This window comes from Ahaetulla prasina, chromosome 4 (assembly GCF_028640845.1).
Source record: "Ahaetulla prasina isolate Xishuangbanna chromosome 4, ASM2864084v1, whole genome shotgun sequence".
Taxonomy (NCBI): domain Eukaryota; kingdom Metazoa; phylum Chordata; class Lepidosauria; order Squamata; family Colubridae; genus Ahaetulla; species Ahaetulla prasina.
The window spans coordinates 9042144-9061975 of NC_080542.1; the positions used below are offsets into that span (position 1 = coordinate 9042144).

At 39.5% G+C, this 19832-nt stretch overlaps 1 protein-coding gene across 1 annotated transcript; it reads left to right on the forward strand.

Moving 5' to 3' along the window:
* Positions 1 to 3073: 3073 nt before the first annotated feature.
* Positions 3074 to 13426, forward strand: LOC131197105 (vomeronasal type-2 receptor 26-like). The gene is made up of 6 exons (XM_058180750.1): positions 3074 to 3153; positions 4047 to 4338; positions 4455 to 5318; positions 6969 to 7196; positions 7770 to 7896; positions 12525 to 13426. The coding sequence occupies exons 1-6, from the start codon at positions 3074 to 3076 to the stop codon at positions 13424 to 13426; spliced, it is 2493 nt and encodes an 830-aa protein (XP_058036733.1).
* The last annotated feature ends 6406 nt before the right edge of the window (positions 13427 to 19832 follow it).

Genomic DNA, 19832 nt, shown 5'->3' on the forward strand with positions numbered 1-19832 from the left:
AGTTGCGTACCCTCTCCATTGGGGCCAATGACTCGCCCCCAACAGTCAGCCATGGCTGCAGCTGACTGTACCGGGATGCCGGCATCCACAGCCACTCCATCTTGGAGGGATTGAGCTTGAGCCTGTTTCTCCCCATCCAGACCCGTACGGCTTCCAGACACCGGCACAACACCTCGATAGCTTCGTTGGGGTGGTCCGTTGTGGAAAAGTACAGCTGAGTGTCGTCAGCGTACAGATGGTACCTCACACCGAAACCACTGATGATCTCACCCAGCGGCTTCATATAGATGTTGAACAAGAGGGGCGAGAGAATCGACCCCTGAGGCACCCCACAAGTGAGGCGTCTCGGGGCCAACCTCTGCCCCCCCGTCAACACTGTCTGCGACCGATCGGAGAGATAGGAGGAGAACCACCGATAAACGGTGCCTCCCACTCCCAATCCCTCCAACCGGTGCAGCAGGATACCATGGTCGATGGTATCAAAAGCCGCTGAGAGGTCTAATAGGACCAAGGCAGAGGAATAACCCCTATCCCTGGCCCTCAAGAGATCATCCACCAACGCGACCAAAGCCGTCTCAGTGCTGTAACTGGGCCGGAAACCGGACTGGAACGGGTCTAGATAGACTATTTACCAAATCTGCACTACTATTAAGCTTCTCATCGTTCCCATCACCCATCTCTTTCCACTTATGACTGTATGACTGTAACTTTGTTGCTGGCAATCCTTATGATTTAAATTGATATATTGACCATCATTTGTGTTGTAAATGTTGTACCTTGATGAACATATCTTTTCTTTTATGTACACTGAGAGCATGTGCACCAAAACAAATTCCTTGTGTGTCCAATCACACTTGGCCAATAAAAAATTCTATTCTATTCTATTCTATTCTATTCTATTCTATTCTATTCTATTCTATTCTATTCTATTCTATTCTATTCTATTCTACATAAGGGGTCCTTACACATGTTCTGGACAATGTCACTCAAATGAGGTCCATGATGGACTTCAATTTTAAAAGCAGGATCTGTGAGGTGTGGGGTCTTGCAAGGTGATCTGAGAAGATTTTGAGCCCATGAAACCAGAGGAAGTGGACAAGACTCTGCTAGTTTACCCACTTGTGTATTAGATCCGTTCCCATCCTGACTTATTAAAGCTATGTGGAAAGGAACGCTGGATTGAGTCTGGTGAGAGTTAACTCCTCCTTGAAAGAAGGAGTGGTCCCAACAGCTCTTAAAGAGACAGTGGTGTGCGCCCTCCTTAAAGGAGCATCACTCAACCCAACCAGGTTGGACAATTTTTCACCCAATTTCCAACCTTCTTCTTTTAGAGACAAATATTTTTATTTTTATTTATTTTATTTTGTCACAACAGTATACACAAATATTGACATAAAAACAATAGCATATCATATAAACAAGTATATAGGCTAAAATATATATAAAATATAAAATATAGGCTAAAATATGTATATATATAAGCAAAGTATTAATTTGATATCATGAAAGAGAACAATAGGACAGGAACGGTAGGCACTTTTGTGCTCTTATGCATGCCCCTTATAGTCCTCTTAGGGATGGGGTGAGACCAATAGTACACAGTTTTTGGTTGAAGTTTTTGGGATTTTGAGATGAGACCACAGAGTCAGGTAGTGAGTTCCAAGCGTTAACAACTCTGTTACAGAAGTCATATTTTCTGCAATCAAGATTGAAGCGGTTAACATTAAGTTTGAATCTATTGTTTGCTCTTGTATTATTGCGATTGAACTTTAACAGGAAGGACATTGCAATAGATGATTCTGTGTGTTAAACACAGGTCTTGTCGGAGTCGGCGGAGTTCTAAGTTTTCTAATTCAGGATTTCAAGTCTGGTGGCATAAGGTATTTTGTTGTTTTCAGAGGAGCAGAGAACTCTTGTAAAATATTTCTGGATGCGTTCAATTGTATTAATGTCTGAGATGTGGTATGGGTTCCAGACAGGTGAGCTGTATGGCAGGGGTGGTTGCATGGCAACTGCATATGACCTTGGATGAAGTGGATTATCTAGACCCCATTCTATCTGAATGGGTATGAAAAATGGTCTTAAGTCACTTTTTCAGTGCTGTTGTAAATTTGAACAGTTGCTAACAGTATCACTGTAAGTTGAGGACTACCGTAGATGGAGTCTCAACCAAATCTTGTTTGCTTTAGAAAATGCTACTCCTGAACTCTATCCTGTTATCCATTGTATGAAATCTTACGATCCCACCTAAAAAAAAGCTCCGCTCTCTATATAAAATAATGGAAAATAATTCTAAGGAAGTATGAATTTTACTAGAGAAATAACAACTGCAAATATGTTTCTGCCATTTGGTGTTTGGTTATTTTAAAAGTTGAATTTACAGAGAGTTTGCAAAGTTGATGATGCCTGTACTTCCCATAAGTGAAGAGTGCTTCTGGGAGAAACTGGGAAAGCAATTATACAATCAAATCTAATTTTTACTACTCCACTATTTATTTTATTGTCTCTTTTAATGACAGGTGACATTCAGAGTGAAATTGACGGTCTCCACTAGAATTATTTTAGTGGCTTGTAATTAGTTCACTTGAGCAAAGATGTAAACATCTGAAGCAGAGACAAAGAATCTGTCAGTGAGAATGAGAAAGTATATAAAGGTTTTATCCCCATAGAGAGTTCCAAGTAAGAGTAAGAACAGGGAAGGGTAGAGTCTACGTTTTCATTTGCTTCCGACTGTGTCTTCAATACTACCAGGGAGCTGTCCTTTGAGCAAAGTGTTGGGTGGATTTGGCAACTTTAATAAAAGACGGTCTCGAACTACATTCTTGTTTTCTGTTAGTAGTAGCAAAAGTCTACAGAGATGTATTCAGCCAGGCTAATAGTTGCCGATGCAGGATTTTGACTGTAGTGAAATCAGATCCACCCCTATTGCAGAAGACTTTCTGCTACCCAGATGTTTTTTCTTCTTCTTTTAATAATCCCAATAGTCAGAGTGAGTAGTTTAGCATGTCATGTAAGGGATCCAATACCTACTCCGTATGAGTGGTACCAGCAAGGTGACATCATTCTCGGAGGGATGGTTTCTCTGATACATTACCATTTTAATGAAGTTTCGTTTCAGAAGCATCCTTCTCAAGATTTTTTTGCAATTGAAGAGTATGGATTTTCTATCTTCTCCTCTTTAGTAGTTAGGAAAATTTCAATGCATGGATGGAAGGCGAGAAAGAACATTTATCTAGCATCAAGCCTACAAGTGGACAGCAAGCTATTATATCATTAGAAGACTTTATTTTTAAGTTTGTCGGAAAGAATGAAGAACAGTTTTAGGTTCTGAAATTTTACCCGTGAAAACTGATGATGTGTTGATTCATTCAGTGACCATGTCAATCGCAGACAATATTTCAGGAGGACAGAATTGTCGATTGACATAAAATAGCCCGACCTAAAACACAGAGAGGAGAGAATAGAATAGAATAACAGAGCTGGAAGGGATCTTGGAGGTCTTCCAGTCCAGCTAATTGCTTAGGCAGGAAACCCTACTCCAATTCAGACAAAGGGTTATCCAACAACTTCTTCAAAACATCCAGTGCTATAGCAGTCAAAACTTCTGGAGGCAAGTTGTTCCACTGATTATTTGTTTTAACCTTCAGGAAATTTCTCCTTAGTTCTAAGTTGCTTCTCTCCTTGATTAGTTTCCACCCATTGCTTCTTGTCCTTCCGTCAGGTGCTTTGGAGAATAGCTTGACTCCCTTCTCTTTGTGGCAGCCCCTGAGATATTGGAACACTGATATCATGTCACCCCTAGTCCTTCTTTTCATTAAACTAGACATACCCATTTCCTGCAACCCTTCTTCATATGTTTTAGCCTCCAGTCCCCTAATCATCTTTGTTGCTCTTCTCTGCACTCTTTCTAGCGTAACCTTTTTTTACAGGTTATAGATATATTTAACTCAGCTAAAGCAATTGTTGTTGAGACATAAAATCTCCTTTAAAGTTAACTTCTGAAAAAGTGATTTTTTTTGTTAACACACTGCAAATTTTGTTTACAGGGTGTTAACTAAATTCTATCAACATGTCCTTTCCTTGTCCTTTGCTGTGAAGGAGGTCAACGAGAATCCACAAATCTTGTCTAATGTCACCCTTGGTTTTCACATCCATGACAACTATTATCACCCAATGATGACCTATCGGACAACCTTGGATTTACTCTTTAAATCCCAGCAATTTGTCCCCAACTACAAGTGTGACACTATGAAAAACTTTATGGCCATTATAGGGGGACTCACCTCTGAAACATCATCCTATATGGCAGACATTGTAGGTTCATACAAGATACCACAGGTAGGTGCTTGAAGAATAGACACAAGAGAATTACCTTTCAGCTTAAAACGAACTTACTAAAGGAGTTGAATATGTTACTGGCAATATCTTTCCACAAAATGTGTTTTTTCTTTTAGCTGACTTATGGTTCCTTTGCCCCTCGGAATAGTGATGATAACAGTGAAATGTCATCTTCATATTCCATTGTCCCCAATGAATCTTCTCAGTACATTGGGATTATCCGACTGCTTCAACATTTTGGGTGGACCTGGATTGGGATCCTTACTACTGATAATATGAATGGTGAACGTTTCTTGCAGACCATTGAAACCCTCCTTTCCCAACATGGAATCTGTTCCGCTTCCATCCAAAGAATTCCATATTTAACCCAATGGGATAAAATGTATGAGATGATTGGAAAAGCAACGATTATTTATGATGGCATCAATGATGAGAAGATCAATGCCTTTATTGTGTGTGGAGACGCTTTGACAATTGCATGGGTGACAACTATTATATTCATGCTGGATCCCGGAGTTGGGCAGAGTTCCTTGGGGAAAGTGTGGATCATGACTGCCCAAATTGATTATGTTTTAACTGGAGTGCAAAGAAAGTGGGATCGACAGTTCTTTGATGGTGCCCTTTTTTTCACAATTCCCTCAAAACAAATTCCAGGGTTCAAGGTATTCCTGAAGTTGATAAAACCTCCTTGGATTCAAGAAGATGGATTTTTTCCACTTTTCTGGGGACAAGCCTTTGATTGTTCATTGCCATCTCCTCGCTCAACCCTGGTGGACAACGATATTTGTACTGGAGAGGAAAAGTTGGAGGACATTCCTGGGTCTCTTTTTGAGATGCAGTTGACTGGGCACAGTTATAGTATCTATAATGCTGTCTATGTATTGGCCCAAGCTTTGCATGCTCTCCTCTTACTTAGATCTAATCACAGGCGTTTGAGGAGACATACATTATTAGAATATGAAGATACCCAGCCATGGCAGGTGATTTGTGTTGTATAAATAAATTTTATGAAATCATGGTAAATACATGTTAGGCTATATTATTCAAACAGGGAAGAAGCAGCTATTTATATAGTTCATCCTTTGATAAAAGTTTATATTTATTCCTTTACTTTCATACTTTAATGTTTTCCATTTTACTCCATGAACAATTTCAGAATGCAAGGATTAAGACTTATACGAAATAGGATCCCGGTCCTGGTTTTCAAATTCCTATAGCTTTTTAGGCATTTCATCTACCAATATTATTATTTTTATTATTTTTAATATTTTTATTATACATTTTCCTTTATTATACATCACAGTTCCAGTTTTCCAAAGACAGTGTACTGGCTGTATCATGTCCTTGTTAAGTATATATAGAATTATACACCCTGATTATAACCATTATTCTCATAGTCACACAGTATAGTCTCTTTTAAATACATATTGTACGTCATAGTTATAACCATTGTTTTCATAGTTGTATCATAACGCTCCATACATTTATCACTCTATACGTTTAATCTATAGTCATGTACAGTCCAATAGTACTATTGCTTATTATATATATATATATATATATATATATATATATATATATATATATATATATATATATATATATAGTTAATCTTCTTTTGTTATTAAGTTTCTAATCTCTGCATCTGTTATCTAACCATTTGAACAATGAATCCTATGTTAAGTAATACTCTGATTTCTCTTCGTCTTTAAGTTCCATTGTTAACCTGTCCAATTTGGCACATTCTAATATTTTCTTTATTAGTTTCTTGTCTATAAGTATACTTTCATTTTTCCAAGTTTGTACATATGTGATTCTAGCTGCTGTTATTACATGTAACATTAAGTATGTGATTTTTTTTATTGTATTTCCCTGGTAGTATACTTAGTAAGAATAGTTCTGGTTTTAGATCTATTTGTTGTGCTGTCATCTCTTCTAACCACCTTTTTATCTTTGACCAATACTTTTTGCCATTGGGCAGATTCACCATATTTGATAGTAAGATCCTGGTACCTGTTTACATTTTTAACACTCCGCTGACATATTCGGGAACATTTTTGCTATTTTTGCTGGTGGCAATTGCCATCTATAAAACATTTTGTACAGGTTTTCTTTGTAGGCTGTTTGCATTGTTAATGTGTAATTTCTTTCCCATAACTACCGATATTATTGAAGACAATAGAGGGATTCTATTTAGTTGTGTCAGCTATCTTTTAGTTTTTACCATGTTCATAGCAGCCTTATCTCTATGAGAAGTGAATGAACTGAAAAATGGGTGGAAAGTCACAAGAAGATGAGGCAAGTTAGGCTTACTTAGAAAATGAGGAAGGGATCAGAGAAGGAATGTGATTTTGGAAATTATTTCTCTACTTCCACATCATATGTTGGACTGGGAACAAACTTGCTGCAATTCACTTCATCTGATATTTGACTATGACTCACTCAGAAGTATCTGATCCTTTGAATTATCCCCCAAATGCAGAGGGAAGCAAACAGGTTCTCAAGAGGTTGAAGAAATAGTCTTTCTATATTTTCAGAGTTTCTCATTCAAATGCTTACTACTACTAATACAAAATTACCGATATCTTTCTATTCTTTGTTTTCTATTTTTTTGATTCCTAATAATATAGCTTCACCAAATTCTTAAAGGCATGAAATTCAATAATTCTCTTGGAGACGTCATGACATTTTATGATCAAAAGAAGATGGAAGGTGGATTTGATATCATCAACATCGTCGCCTTTCCCAATTCAAGTTTCCAGAGATGTAAGATTGGAAAAGTGGATCCTGATGCTCTCAAAGGACAGGAATTAGTCATTAATGAGGACATGATTGTTTGGCATAGGTCATTTAACCAGGTATAGTTTTAAAGAGAGTTTATATGACATCCTCATATGGATAATTTTGATTGGAAATTTTCTATTCTCTTTCCAGGCAGATTCTGAGGAATAACCAGATTAAAAAGACTTTGTTTTTTTCAGTTTAATTGTTGAAAACTAACTTCATTAATATTGTGTTCCTTATTTATTAGACTTCTCTTAAATAGTGAACTGAAAATGTGAAAGAAAATAAATGCATTTAAATGACTATATTTAAATGACTTAGTTGAGTGAAAGTTTGATGTGATTTAAAACAAATTTGATTGACTCATTCCTTTTGAATAAATGGATGAATCGATGTAATGAATCCCATATTCAATTTCTGGTATGTTACAAAATTGGAAATTCAGATCTAGTGTATTCACAAATTCAAACAGCAGATTTAAGGTTGATTGGAAATACATTGTGAAATCCTATTTATTTCTTGTTCCTTTTATATTTAGAATGGATAGGACTTTTCTTTTTAGTTTAACAGGAAAACACAATTAACAACTGATTTTTATTCAAAACAAGAAATCCTCATTTTCCAACATCTTTGATATTGAAAACTAGGTGCTTCCCATCTCTGTGTGCAATGAACATTGTCAGCCTGGTCATCAGAAAAGAAAGAATGAAGGGAAAAAATTCTGCTGTTATGATTGCATTCCATGCCCAGAAGGGAAAATCTCAAATACGTTTGGTATGTTAACAACTTCTCTGATTTTTGTTGCCATAGAGATGAACTTGAAATATCAGCCAGAATGCCATTACAAATAAATACATATATGGGTATTTTTGAGAAAATATTTTGTAGCATGCTTTCAGCTAATTAGTTTTCAGATTGCATATTCACTAGTTTTTATTTGGAAACAGCAAAGATATACAAAAGAGATTGTAAAATATAAACATGAGGACCCAGATTGTTTAGGGCAATAGGCTGACTCTGTAAACCACTTATAGAGGGCTGAAAAGCACTATGAAGTGGTATATAAGTCTAAGTGTTATTGCTGTTGCTATTCAAGGCCTTTCTATAGAGTGTCACCAATCTTAATTCTACAGAGAAGATGTTCCACAGGAAGGAGCCTGTTGTGTCTTGTCCGCTCTCACCGCAGCCGGGGTCTGCTTATCTGCTCCCGAACACGGAGGAATGTATGCCTCCCGGCCCCAGTCCTGGCTCCATGCCCAGACAAGCTGCAGAGGAGGGGGCACCTCCCGGTCCCAGCCCTGGCTCCATGCCCAAGCAGGCTGCAGAGGAGGGCGCATCCCCCGGCCCCAGCCCTGGCTCCATGCCCAGGCAAACGGAGCAGCTAGACCCCTCCCCCTCCTCCACAGCATGTGAGCCTGAGGAAAGTTTACTTCCAACAGCTGCTGATTGGTGTGACCCTCGCATCAGAAGATTGGATAGGCAGAGGCAACAGAAGGAAGGGAGGGGCAGGCCTTAATGAGTGCTGAGTCATGGAGCCACACCCCATGGCCTATATAAAGGATCTTCTTTCTGGCAGTCTCTGAGTCAGGCAAAGTCGAACTTATCTTGCTGAAGTCACTTACTGGTCTCCTGCCTGCTCTGAGGACTTTGCTAGGACTTTGGGCAGAGCTGCAGAGGCAAGCCTGATTTGGATTTCCCTGACCCGCCGTCAGCGGAGGAGTGGGACACGACATCGCCACTATGGAAAAGACCTCCTTCTTGGTCCCACCAGATTGGTCTCTTCAGATGGAGTTCCTTAAGAAAGTGAGCTCGTAACATATCCCACTTCCTATCTTAGGTTGGGTATAAGTGGGAAAAACCAATCTCTCAGATAACCTGGTCTCTAAGCTATGTAGATGTTGTGTCTGTGCCTCCCGAGCTGGGCCTCCTGCCAGAAAGTGACTTGGAAAGTGAGGGGGAAGGGCCGTCAGGACTTACCTCGGGAGCACCGGCTTCCCTGGCTCAGCTCCAGGAGCCAGAGGCAGGCCAGGTGGAAGAGATAACGAGGCCTCCGTTCCTTGACTCTTCCCCACCCCAGGCCACACCTCCAGACCCAGCTGATGGCAATCAGGCCTGGCTGGACCCTGGATTCCGTAGGCAGGAGAGGTGGGAGCAACAGAAGCAGGGGTGGGGCAAGCCTAGGAAGTGCTGAGTCATGGAGCCACACCCCACAGAATGTAAAGGCAGCGAGAGCTGCTGTGTCTCTTCATAGCAGGCAAATTAACTGCTGAACTAAGAGCTGAAGTACTGTTTGACTTATCGGCGTCGAGAGAGATAACAGAGACAGCATACGCTCGCTCTTTTGCTGCCAGAGCTGATAGTGCCAGCTAATTAAGCCATCACTCGGACGGAGGCAAGGGAGGACAGAACAGTAGAGCTTTAAAGGTGACAAACAACACAGTGAAATGGCATCCAATGGAACTTCTGTAAAAGAGGTGAAACATATATAAATCTTGGCTTGTATAAAACCATGCCGGCCACTTCATGTTGAAACAATTCAAGCTCCCAGATACATTTTAAGGGCAACCCCATGTAGAGCACATTGTAGTAGTCAAATCTGAATGATATTCATTTACCTCCATTGGTGAGGAAGGAAGGAAGGAAGGAAAAAAGGAAGGAAGGAAGGAAGGAAGGAAGGAAGGAAGGAAGGAAAGAATAGAATAGAATAGAATAGAATAGAATAGAATAGAATAGAATAGAATAGAATAGAATAGAATAGAATAGAATAGAATAGAATAGAATTTTTATTGGCCAAGTGTGATTGGACACACAAGGAATTTGTCTTGGTGCATATGCTCTCAGTGTACATAAAAGAAAAGATACCTGCATCAAGGTACAACATTTACAACACAAATGATGGTCAATATATCAATATAAATCATAAGGATTGCCAGCAACAAAGTTACAGTCATACAGTCATGAGTGGAAAGAGATTGGTGATGGAAACGATGAGAAGATTAATAGTAGTGCAGATTTAGTAAATAGTTTGACAGTGTTGAGGGAATTATTTGTTTAGCAGAGTGATGGCCTTCGGGAAAAAACTGTTCTGGTGTCTAGTTGTTCTGGTGTGCAGTGCTCTATAGTGTCGTTTTGAAGGTAGGAGTTGAAACAGTTTATGTCCTGGATGTGAGGGATCTATAAATATTTTCACGGCCCTCTTCTTGATTCGTGCAGTATACAGGTCCTCAATGGAAGGCAGGTTGGTTGCAATTATTTTTTCTGCAGTTCTAATTATCCTCTGAAGTCTGTGTCTTTCTTGTTGGGTTGCAGAACCGAACCAGACAGTTATAGAGGTGCAAATGACAGACTCAATAATTCCTCTGTAGAACTGAATCAGCAGCTCCTTGGGCAGTTTGAGCTTACTGAGTTGGCGCAGAAAGAACATTCTTTGTTGTCCTTTTTTGATGATGTTTTTGATGTTAGCTGTCCATTTTAGATCTTGCGATATGATAGAACCTAGAAATTTAAAGGTTTCTACTGTTGATACTGTGTTGTCTAGTATTGTGAGAGGTGGAAGTATGGAAGGGTTTCTCCTAAAGTCTACCACCATTTCTATGGTTTTGAGTGTGTTCAGTTCCAGATTGTCTTGGTTGCACCACAAGGCTAGTCATTCGACCTCTCGTCTATATGCAGATTCATCATTGTCTTGAATGAGACCAATCACTGTTGTGTCATCTGCGAACTTCAGAACTTTTGTGTCTTCTGTGAACTTTAGTAGCTTAACAGATGGATCGTTGGAGATGTTGGAGATGTAGGAAGGAAGGAAGGAAGGAAGGAAGGAAGGAAGGAAGGAAGGAAGGAAGGAAGGAAGGAAGGAAGGAAGGATTGAGAACTTACGGTTTGTTATTAGCCTAATGAAACATTTTGTCAGCTGTCTGACTAGTGAACCCAAAAAAATAGAAACAATCTTGGGATCTTTGAATTCCCCAAAATAAAACTTTATTGGATACACCATTTTGGTACTGAAGAATCAAAACCAGCTCTGGAATTCCCGTGCAAATGCTTGCTTAGTTAAACAGTACTTTCCCATTCTTCCCACCCCGGGTGATCACAATGTCCAATTATGACATGTCCTTTTGTTATGAAAACAGTCCATCTCTTTCTTCAGTCAGCTTCAGTGTTGACCTCTCTCACCGTCCATGCACACATTCGAACCAGGGGTGCTTTTTAAAACCCATTGCTACTGGTTTGCTCATGGGCATGCGCCTGCATAGCTGCTACCAGTTTGACCCGATCCAGGGAGAACCGGTAACAACCAACCACTGATGTGAACATTCTATTTCCCCCTTTCCTCCCTCTGGTTCATTGACAAGTTGAAAAGTGTTAGGTTTGAAAGAAACAAAACAGTTCAATTTTAACACATTTATTTTAAAAATAATAACAACAATAATGATTTATTTCAAATGCTAATTATTTCCATTTCCCAATTACATTTATTATGCTCCACAAAAATGAACTTTAAAAGAAGTGAAGGGGAAAAAAAGGAAATAAGATTATTTAATAAAAATGTTGTCTTGTAGTGTCAGAAAATACTTGTTTTGATGTAGTTTCTCTTTGAAATATGTGTAAAATACAGGGGCGAAATGCTACCGGATTGAACCGGATCAGGCTAGTAGGTAGCGGAGATTGGTTCTGGTTTGCCGATCCAGTAGCAATTGCTGGCTGGCCACGCCCCTGAACCACTCCACAGCCTGCAGTCCAGCCTTCGCAAGCTGGATACCGGAACACCGGGAAGGCAGCTCGCCACCTGTTCGCCTTTTGGTCAGGGGCCGGGGTCAATTCCCCAAGGCCCCAGAGCCGCTGCCTGCCCCAACCAGGTCAGGGAATGCACCATTACCTGACTCCGGCCTTTCCCCAGCAAGGGAAAGGGAAACGGCAGAATAGAAATTAATTTTTTTCCCCTACTGGGTTCTGTGGGCATGGCTTGGTGGGGGGGGGGTTGTGACTGAGTGGGCATGGCTGTGAGTGACATTGAGTTGGCCACGCCCACTCATTCACAGAACACACCCACCCATCCACAGGATACAGGACACACCCACCCACCCACAGGACACACCACACCCACAGAACAGGTAGCAAAATTTTTTAGATTTCACCTCTAGTGAAATATTGATCTTTTTGGAATTACCTCCTTGATAGTCTGTCTTCCGTTTTCACTTGAAATTTAGGGGAAACATTTCATTTAAAACTCTTACTTGCTTTCAATGTCCTGGAGATCTGTAAGCAAATTATAACAAAGAGGAATGCATCGTGAAAACAATTAGCTACTTGCTTTATGGAGAACTTGTAGGAATCAGTTTAGCCATTTTTGCTATTCTACATTTATTCACTGCAACATGGGTGCGTTTTTTCCCCAATTTCAGACATGATAGCTTGTGTTCCATGTTCAGAAGATCACTATGCAAACCAAGAAAGAAATGGATGCCTCCTGAAAAGGATAAACTTTCTGTCTTATGAAGAACCTTTAGGATATAGTTTAGCTTGTCTTGCTGCTGTGTTTTCCCTCATTACAACATGGGTGCTGGGAACTTTTATTAAGCACAAGGACAGTCCTATTGTGAAAGCCAACAACCGGGATCTCACCTACACTCTCATCATCTCCCTTCTGCTTTGTTTCCTCTGTTCTTTGCTCTTTCTTGGACAACCTGGGAAAGTCACCTGTCTCCTCAGACAGTCTGCATTTGGCCTCACCTTCTCATTGTCCATCTCTTGTGTGTTGGCCAAAACCATCCTTGTTTCTCTTGCCTTCAAGGCCACCAAGCCAGGATCTCGGATGAGGACATGGGTGGGGAAAAGACTGGCCGTTTCTATTGTCCTTCTCTGCACTCTATTCCAAGCAAGCATCTGTATTGTGTGGTTATCAACTTCTCCCCCATTCCCAGAGTTAGATGTGCACTCATTCACTGATGAAATGGTTGTACAGTGCAACGAAGGGTCAGTTTTTATGTTTTATTGTGTCCTGAGCTATATGGCCCTCCTTTCATTTGCCAGCTTCATTGTGGCTTTCCAGGCTCGTAATTTACCTGACAGCTTTAACGAAGCCAAGTTCATCACCTTCAGCATGTTGGCTTTCTGCAGTGTGTGGGTCTCCTTTGTCCCAACCTACCTGAGCACCAGAGGAAAAGCCATGGTGGCTGTGGAGATCTTCTCTATCTTGTGCTCTAGTGCTGCACTCCTAGGATGTATCTTTTTCCCCAAGTGTTACATCATTGTGTTGAGGCCTGATTTAAACAACAAGGAACAATTAATAAAGAGACATTCTTAAATGTATTTTTCTTTGCTTGATTATATTTTTAAGTTAAGAGTAAGATTCATCAAAATTAGAAAATAATTGTTAAGTTATTTATATTAAAGGGTCTTTAATGTTCTGATCTACTTGTAACTCTGAAATCTGGATTTAGGGGAAATCTGCATTAGGGGAAAGTTCAAGCTTTTCTCCAATGATATTTTAGGATGTCTCACAAATGTAGTGTGGGAAGACTAGTGATTTTTGAGAACTAGAGAGAAACAATTTTATAATCAAGTGTTGATAATTTTCCAACTGTCCTCATATGTTCTCTGGGCTGCCACAATTAGTTTTCATGAACTATCCATTATAATTTTGAGTATATTGATGAAGTTTAAAATGTGAATTTGAATTCACACTCTCCATTGTAAAGTTTCTTTTTTTTTTTTTAGTGAAAAGTTAGGGGGTGTCTAGTATATAGACAAAGAAGTAATGTAAAATAATGTAATGTAAAACATTTCTTTTCAAATCAACAATTATTTTTAATTTTAATAAAATTTATCTCCCTGAATCATTATTGGAAGGATGATGAGTTTGTTCTTTGTTCTCTACCAGCAACAGTCTGGATATCTGTTGTCTTATTTTATCTCCTTCCCAATAAGATAATAAGATCTATTGTCTTACTTCATCCATACTTATATCCGCTTATTCATCAAGTACACATGAGCACGATCCAAAATGTATGTTACAATGTATGTTATTGTTATGGATGTTATTATTTACTATTGTGATTGGTATTATTCTTGACTTCTGCTGGTCTATGACTGTAATAAACTTTATATTCTATTCCATGAGATGCCAAAGATTACATAGGTGTGATCCAATCCATAACCTTGGTTTTCCCCTCTATTCAAAGCTGTGACCCATGGGTCATATGATTCATTCAGCTAATCTGCTTAAACAGTCCATAGCTTTTATGATAGCCTTGCGGGTACATTAGTCAATCAAGGGCAGACTGATCTCTTACTTTTTTTTTTATTTGCATTTATATCCCGCCCTTCTCCAAAGACTCAGGGCGGCTTACACTATATCAAGCAATAGTCTTCATCCATTTGTATATTATATACAAAGTCAACTTATTGCCCCCAACAATCTGGGTCCTCATTTTACCTACCTTATAAAGGATGGAAGGCTGAGTCAACCTTGGGCCTAGTGGGGCTTGAACCTGCAGTAATTGCAAGCAGCTGCTGTTAATAACAGATTGTCTTACCAGTCTGAGCCACAGAGGCCTCCCTGCAGTTGATAGTGCTGCCAAAGAATCTGATGGTAATCAGGGAGTAATATGACCACGACAAGAAAAACACCAAGAACCCCTTCCCTGCTCCAATTTTAGATCATATTGTCACTGCTCCAACAGAAATACCCTATCAAGTATGTGACCACTGCCCGTATCAGGCTCTGAATGATTCTGGATAGGCCCTCTTCTACAAAAAGCAGATTAAATTTCCCCGAGACCATGAGTTTGAGCAACTCCACTGACATCTCAAAAATGAAGTCAAGAAGGTCAGGTTGGGAGGTTGCTACCTAGAAGGGAGACTGGTGCATCAGCAATGATGCCAATTGATCCTGGATCCCAACCTATTGAATAAGTTTCACATTCAAGAATCTGTGGTGGGGCAGTCTTCAAGCCTTTAGAAACTCCTGGCTTGTGATCACTATGCCGCCTTAGATTTTCCACTGATGTCACACCTGAAGCTGGGTATATCTCTGAAAGTCTCATCCATACTTTTGGATCCAGTGTGGTATAAGTAATCCATGTTTCAGGTGACTCAGTCCCTTCTTGGAGGGAGCAATACTTAAAAGGTCATGGAACATCTTCTGGACAATGTCACTCAATTGAGCTCCATGTTGGACTTCAATTTTAAAAGCAGGATCTGTGTGAGGTGTGGGGTCTTGCAAGGTGATCTGAGAAGATTTTGAGCCCATGGAATGAGAGGAAATGGACAAAACCGTCTCAGCTGCTAGTTTGGCCACTTGTGTAGTAGGTCCATTCCTTTTCTGGCTTATTAAAGTTTGTTTGTTTATTTATTTATTTATTTATTTATTTATTTATTTATTTATTTATTTATTTATTTATTTATTTATTTATTTATTTATTTGTCACAACAGTATATATAAGCATAAGCATGAAAAAACTGTAATATATATAAGCATATATAATCATAAGTGTGTGGAAAGGAATATGAGATTGGGTCTGATAGTAATGAACTCCTCCTTGAAAGAAAGAGTGATCCCAGCTCTTTCTTAAAGAGACAGTGGTGTATCCCCTCCATAATGGTGTATCACACAATCCAACCAAGATAGACAATTTTCACCCAGGTTCCAATCGTCTATGTTTAGAGATGAGAATGTCCAGAGTGATTGCATGGCAACCACGACCCCCACCCTGTCAAAGACCTTGGAGTTTTCATATCAAATGACCTAAATGCCAAAGCCCACTGCAATTACATAGCAAAAAAGGCTCTAAGAGTTGTAAACCTAATTTTACGCAGCTTCTTTTCCAAAAAACTCTACACTACTAACCAGAGCATACAAAACATTTGCCAGACCTATTCTTGAATACAGCTCATCTGTCTGGAACCCATACCACATCTCTGATATTAATACAATCAAACGCATCCAGAAATATTTTACTAGAAGAGTTCTTCGCTCCTCCAAAAACAACAAAATACCTTATGCAATAAAGCTTGAAATCCTGGGATTAGAAAACTTAGAATTCCGCCGACTCCGACATCACCTACGTTTAATACACAGAATCATCTATTGCAATATCCTTCCTGTTAAAGACTACTTCAGCTTCAATCGCAATAATACAAGAGCAAACAATAGATTCAAACTTAATGTCAACCGCTTCAAACTTGATTGCAGAAAATATGACTTCTGTAACAGAGTTGTTAATGCTTGGAACTCATTACCTGACTCCATAGTCTGTACTCAAAATCCCAAAATCTTCAACCAAAAACTGTCTACTATTGACCTCACCCCATTCTTAAGAGGACTATAAGGGGCGTGCATAAGAGCACAAAAGTGCCTACCGTTCCTGTCCTATTGTTCCCTTCATTATATCAAATTAACATAGTTGTTGCATACTTTTGCTTATATATATATGTATTTCTTTTATGATGTGTTGTTGTTTTATGTCGATGTTTGTGTATACTATTGTGACAAAATGAAATAAAAAAAAAACTACAAATGACCTTGGATGAAGTGGATTATCTAGACCTCATTCTGTCTGTCTGAAGACATGGGACGGAGATGGCATTCATTGAACTCATGGATGACTTCTGGCAGGAGTGAGATGAAGGTGGTGCATCCATCCTGGCTCTTCTTGACCTCTCAGAAGCAATAACATCAGTCATAGTATCAGTCTGGGGCAGCTCCAGGGGTTGGGAGTGATTGGTATTGTATTGTGCTGGTCCTTCTTCTGACATCAACTTCAGGTGGTGTTGATAGGCAAGTATAGATCATGGCCATGATCATGAGGGTCCCTCAGTGCTCGTTTTTCACCCATGTCCTGTTTAACATCTACATGAGGTCACTCCATGAGGTAATTTATCAATATGGTGATGATACCCAACTTTATATCTCTACTTCAAGCCCTACCCCACTCTGGGGCCAGCCAGAGGTGGTATTTGCTGGTTCTCCAAACTACTCAAAATTTCCACTACTGGTTCTCTGCCACCGGTAGTGGAAATTTTGAGCACCAGTGGAGAACCAGTAGCACCTCACTTGCGCTCATCGCTCCTGGCCTCTTTTTCACTATTAGAGCCCTTCAGGAACTTCTTCATCCGGCAAGGCCAGGAAGGCCTCTTTAGCTGATAACAGAATTCTGGATCAATCTGGACCTCTGTTATTGGCTAGAGAGGCCTTCAGGTGCAGCAAAAGAAATGGACCAAAGTGTGTGAGGTCTGGCTGCAACTATCCAAAAGTAAGTAGTAGGGTAGAAGGAAGAATGAAGTATTTATCTGCGGAATCTGGTTTTACCTCTATTTTTCTAAAGTCCTTCCCTGAGGTCCACCTTGTGTCATGAGGACCAGAAATAATGATATATGGGGAAAGTTTAAGCCTATCTACAAATATACTCATGTCTACATTTCTACTAGTAGCAATTCATGGCATTGGGTATGTCAGCTTTGGGTAAGAAAAGGCTTAGAATTGATTGCCTATCCTTATGATGGGAGAACATGGTATTCATCAAAGCTTCAAAATTATACCACCATTGCTTTGGACAATCCCATGAACTTCAGATTTCATCTGAATATCTTTTAAACTTTTATTGTTATCCTATCATATGATAGTCTACAGCATATTTCTTGAGTGCTGATTCCTTTATTGTTGATGTTAAGAGAAAAAAAATCTATCCACCACTTCAGTGGTGCTGTGGATGCTGTATCTTAGTGTCTGAAAACTGGGTCTGGATCAGAGGTGAAATCCAGCAGGTTCTGACAGGTTCTGGAGAACTGGTATCAGAAATTTTGAGTAAACCAGAAAACCGGTAGCAGAAATTTTGAGTAGTTTGAAGAACCGGCAAATACCACCTCTGGCTGGCCCCAGAGTGGGGTGGGAATGGGGATTTTGCAATATCCTTCCCCCAGTAGTGGGGAGGGAATGGGGATTTTGCAGTATCCTTCCCCTGCCACGCCCACCAAGTCACGCCCACAGAACTGGTAGTAAAAAAATTTGGATTTCACCACTCATCTGGATGGGATGAAACCATCTCTGACTCAACCCTAGCAAGAAGAAATAGTTTTGGATATTATGTTCTTCTATGTCTAGTTTTTGGATGGGGTGACACTACCCCAGACAAACCCATTGCTTCTCCTTAGATTTAGCCCATTCCTGGGCTAAGAGGCCTTGTTTACCATCACCCAAGCCCATGTACGCTTCTGCTTAGATTACTGCAATATGTTCTACATGCAGCTGCTCTTGAAGAGCATTCCCACATCAACCTCTACTCTGTGAGTTGTACTGCTGGTGTATTTCAAGGTACAATTCACCAAAAGGTGACAATCATCAAAGGTGGTGATTGTCACCTTTAAAAAGCTATATAGCTTGGGACAGGGTTATCTGAAGAATCTTTTTTTCAAGAGATTCCCATTCAATCCAACAGATTAGGTGTGCTACAGAGCTGCCATCAGCCCACAGTGTTGACTGGCAAATATAAGAAGATAGTTTCTGTTTTAGCAGCTGTCTTATGGAGTATATTAAAGATATACTCTATAATATACTGAGTATATGTATCGTATTATAAACTCAGATATTACAATGGATTCATGTTGGCTTTTTGCAAAACTTTAAAAATATGAATATGTGTCCTGGGACTAAGGATGTGTTAAGGGATGCATTCCTTGGCTTTACTAGTAGTTGATTAATCATCAGGGCTGCTATTTATACTTATTTATTTTGTGGATGTTATTGTTTTAAGTAGCTCAAGGGCTAAGACGCTGAGCTAGTCGATCAAAAGGTCGGCAGTTCAGCGGTTCGAATCCCTAGTGCTGCTGTGTAACGGGGTGAGCTCTAGTTACTTATCCCAGCTTCTGCCAACCTAGCAGTTCGAAAGCACGTAAAAAATGCAAGTAGAAAAATAGGGACCACCTTTGGTGAGAAGGTAACAGCGTTCCGTGCGCCTTTGGCATTGAGTCATGCCACATGACCACGGAGACGTCTTCAGACAGTGCTGGCTCTTCGGCTTTGAAATGGAGATGAGCACTGTCCCCTAGAGTCAGGAACAACTAGCATGTATGTGCGAGGGGAACCTTTACCTTATTATTTTAAACCTTTTAGAAATTGTTTGTTTCATAATGAATGAATGAATGAATATAAAAATGAGATAATCTATCAAATCACTTGTTTTCATTAATCTCCACTACTGTTACCTTAGCTACCACTAGTTTCAAACTCTTGGCTGCAGTGCTTTCATACTCTACCAAATGAAGTATCACATTCACACATTCATTTCTTTAGGCTGCTAACTTTCTAAGTGCTTCTATTTTTTTTAATCCAGCAATAAGTTAAGCAAACAATAAAAATAAATTACACCTTGTAACTTACTTTAAACCAAGGGAGAGTCACCTACCCAAAATCTATGTCTAGATTTTGTCCTTTTACCAGACATTAAAAGAGTATCCAAAAAGAAGATACCTGAATAAGAAACAAATAAAAAAATAATATGGTATTTCCTTTTAATAAATTTGTATTAAAATCTGATTTTATAGAATGGAAATAGAACAGCATAGCAAAAAAGGTTTAAGTTTCAGATATAGAAAAACATGTTTCAGAAATTTTAAGTCTTTCTTTCTTTCTTTCTTTCTTTCTTTCTCTTTCTTTCTTTCTTTCTTTCTTTCTTTCTTTCTTTCTTTACCTTAACTGAGGGCACAATTAGTGC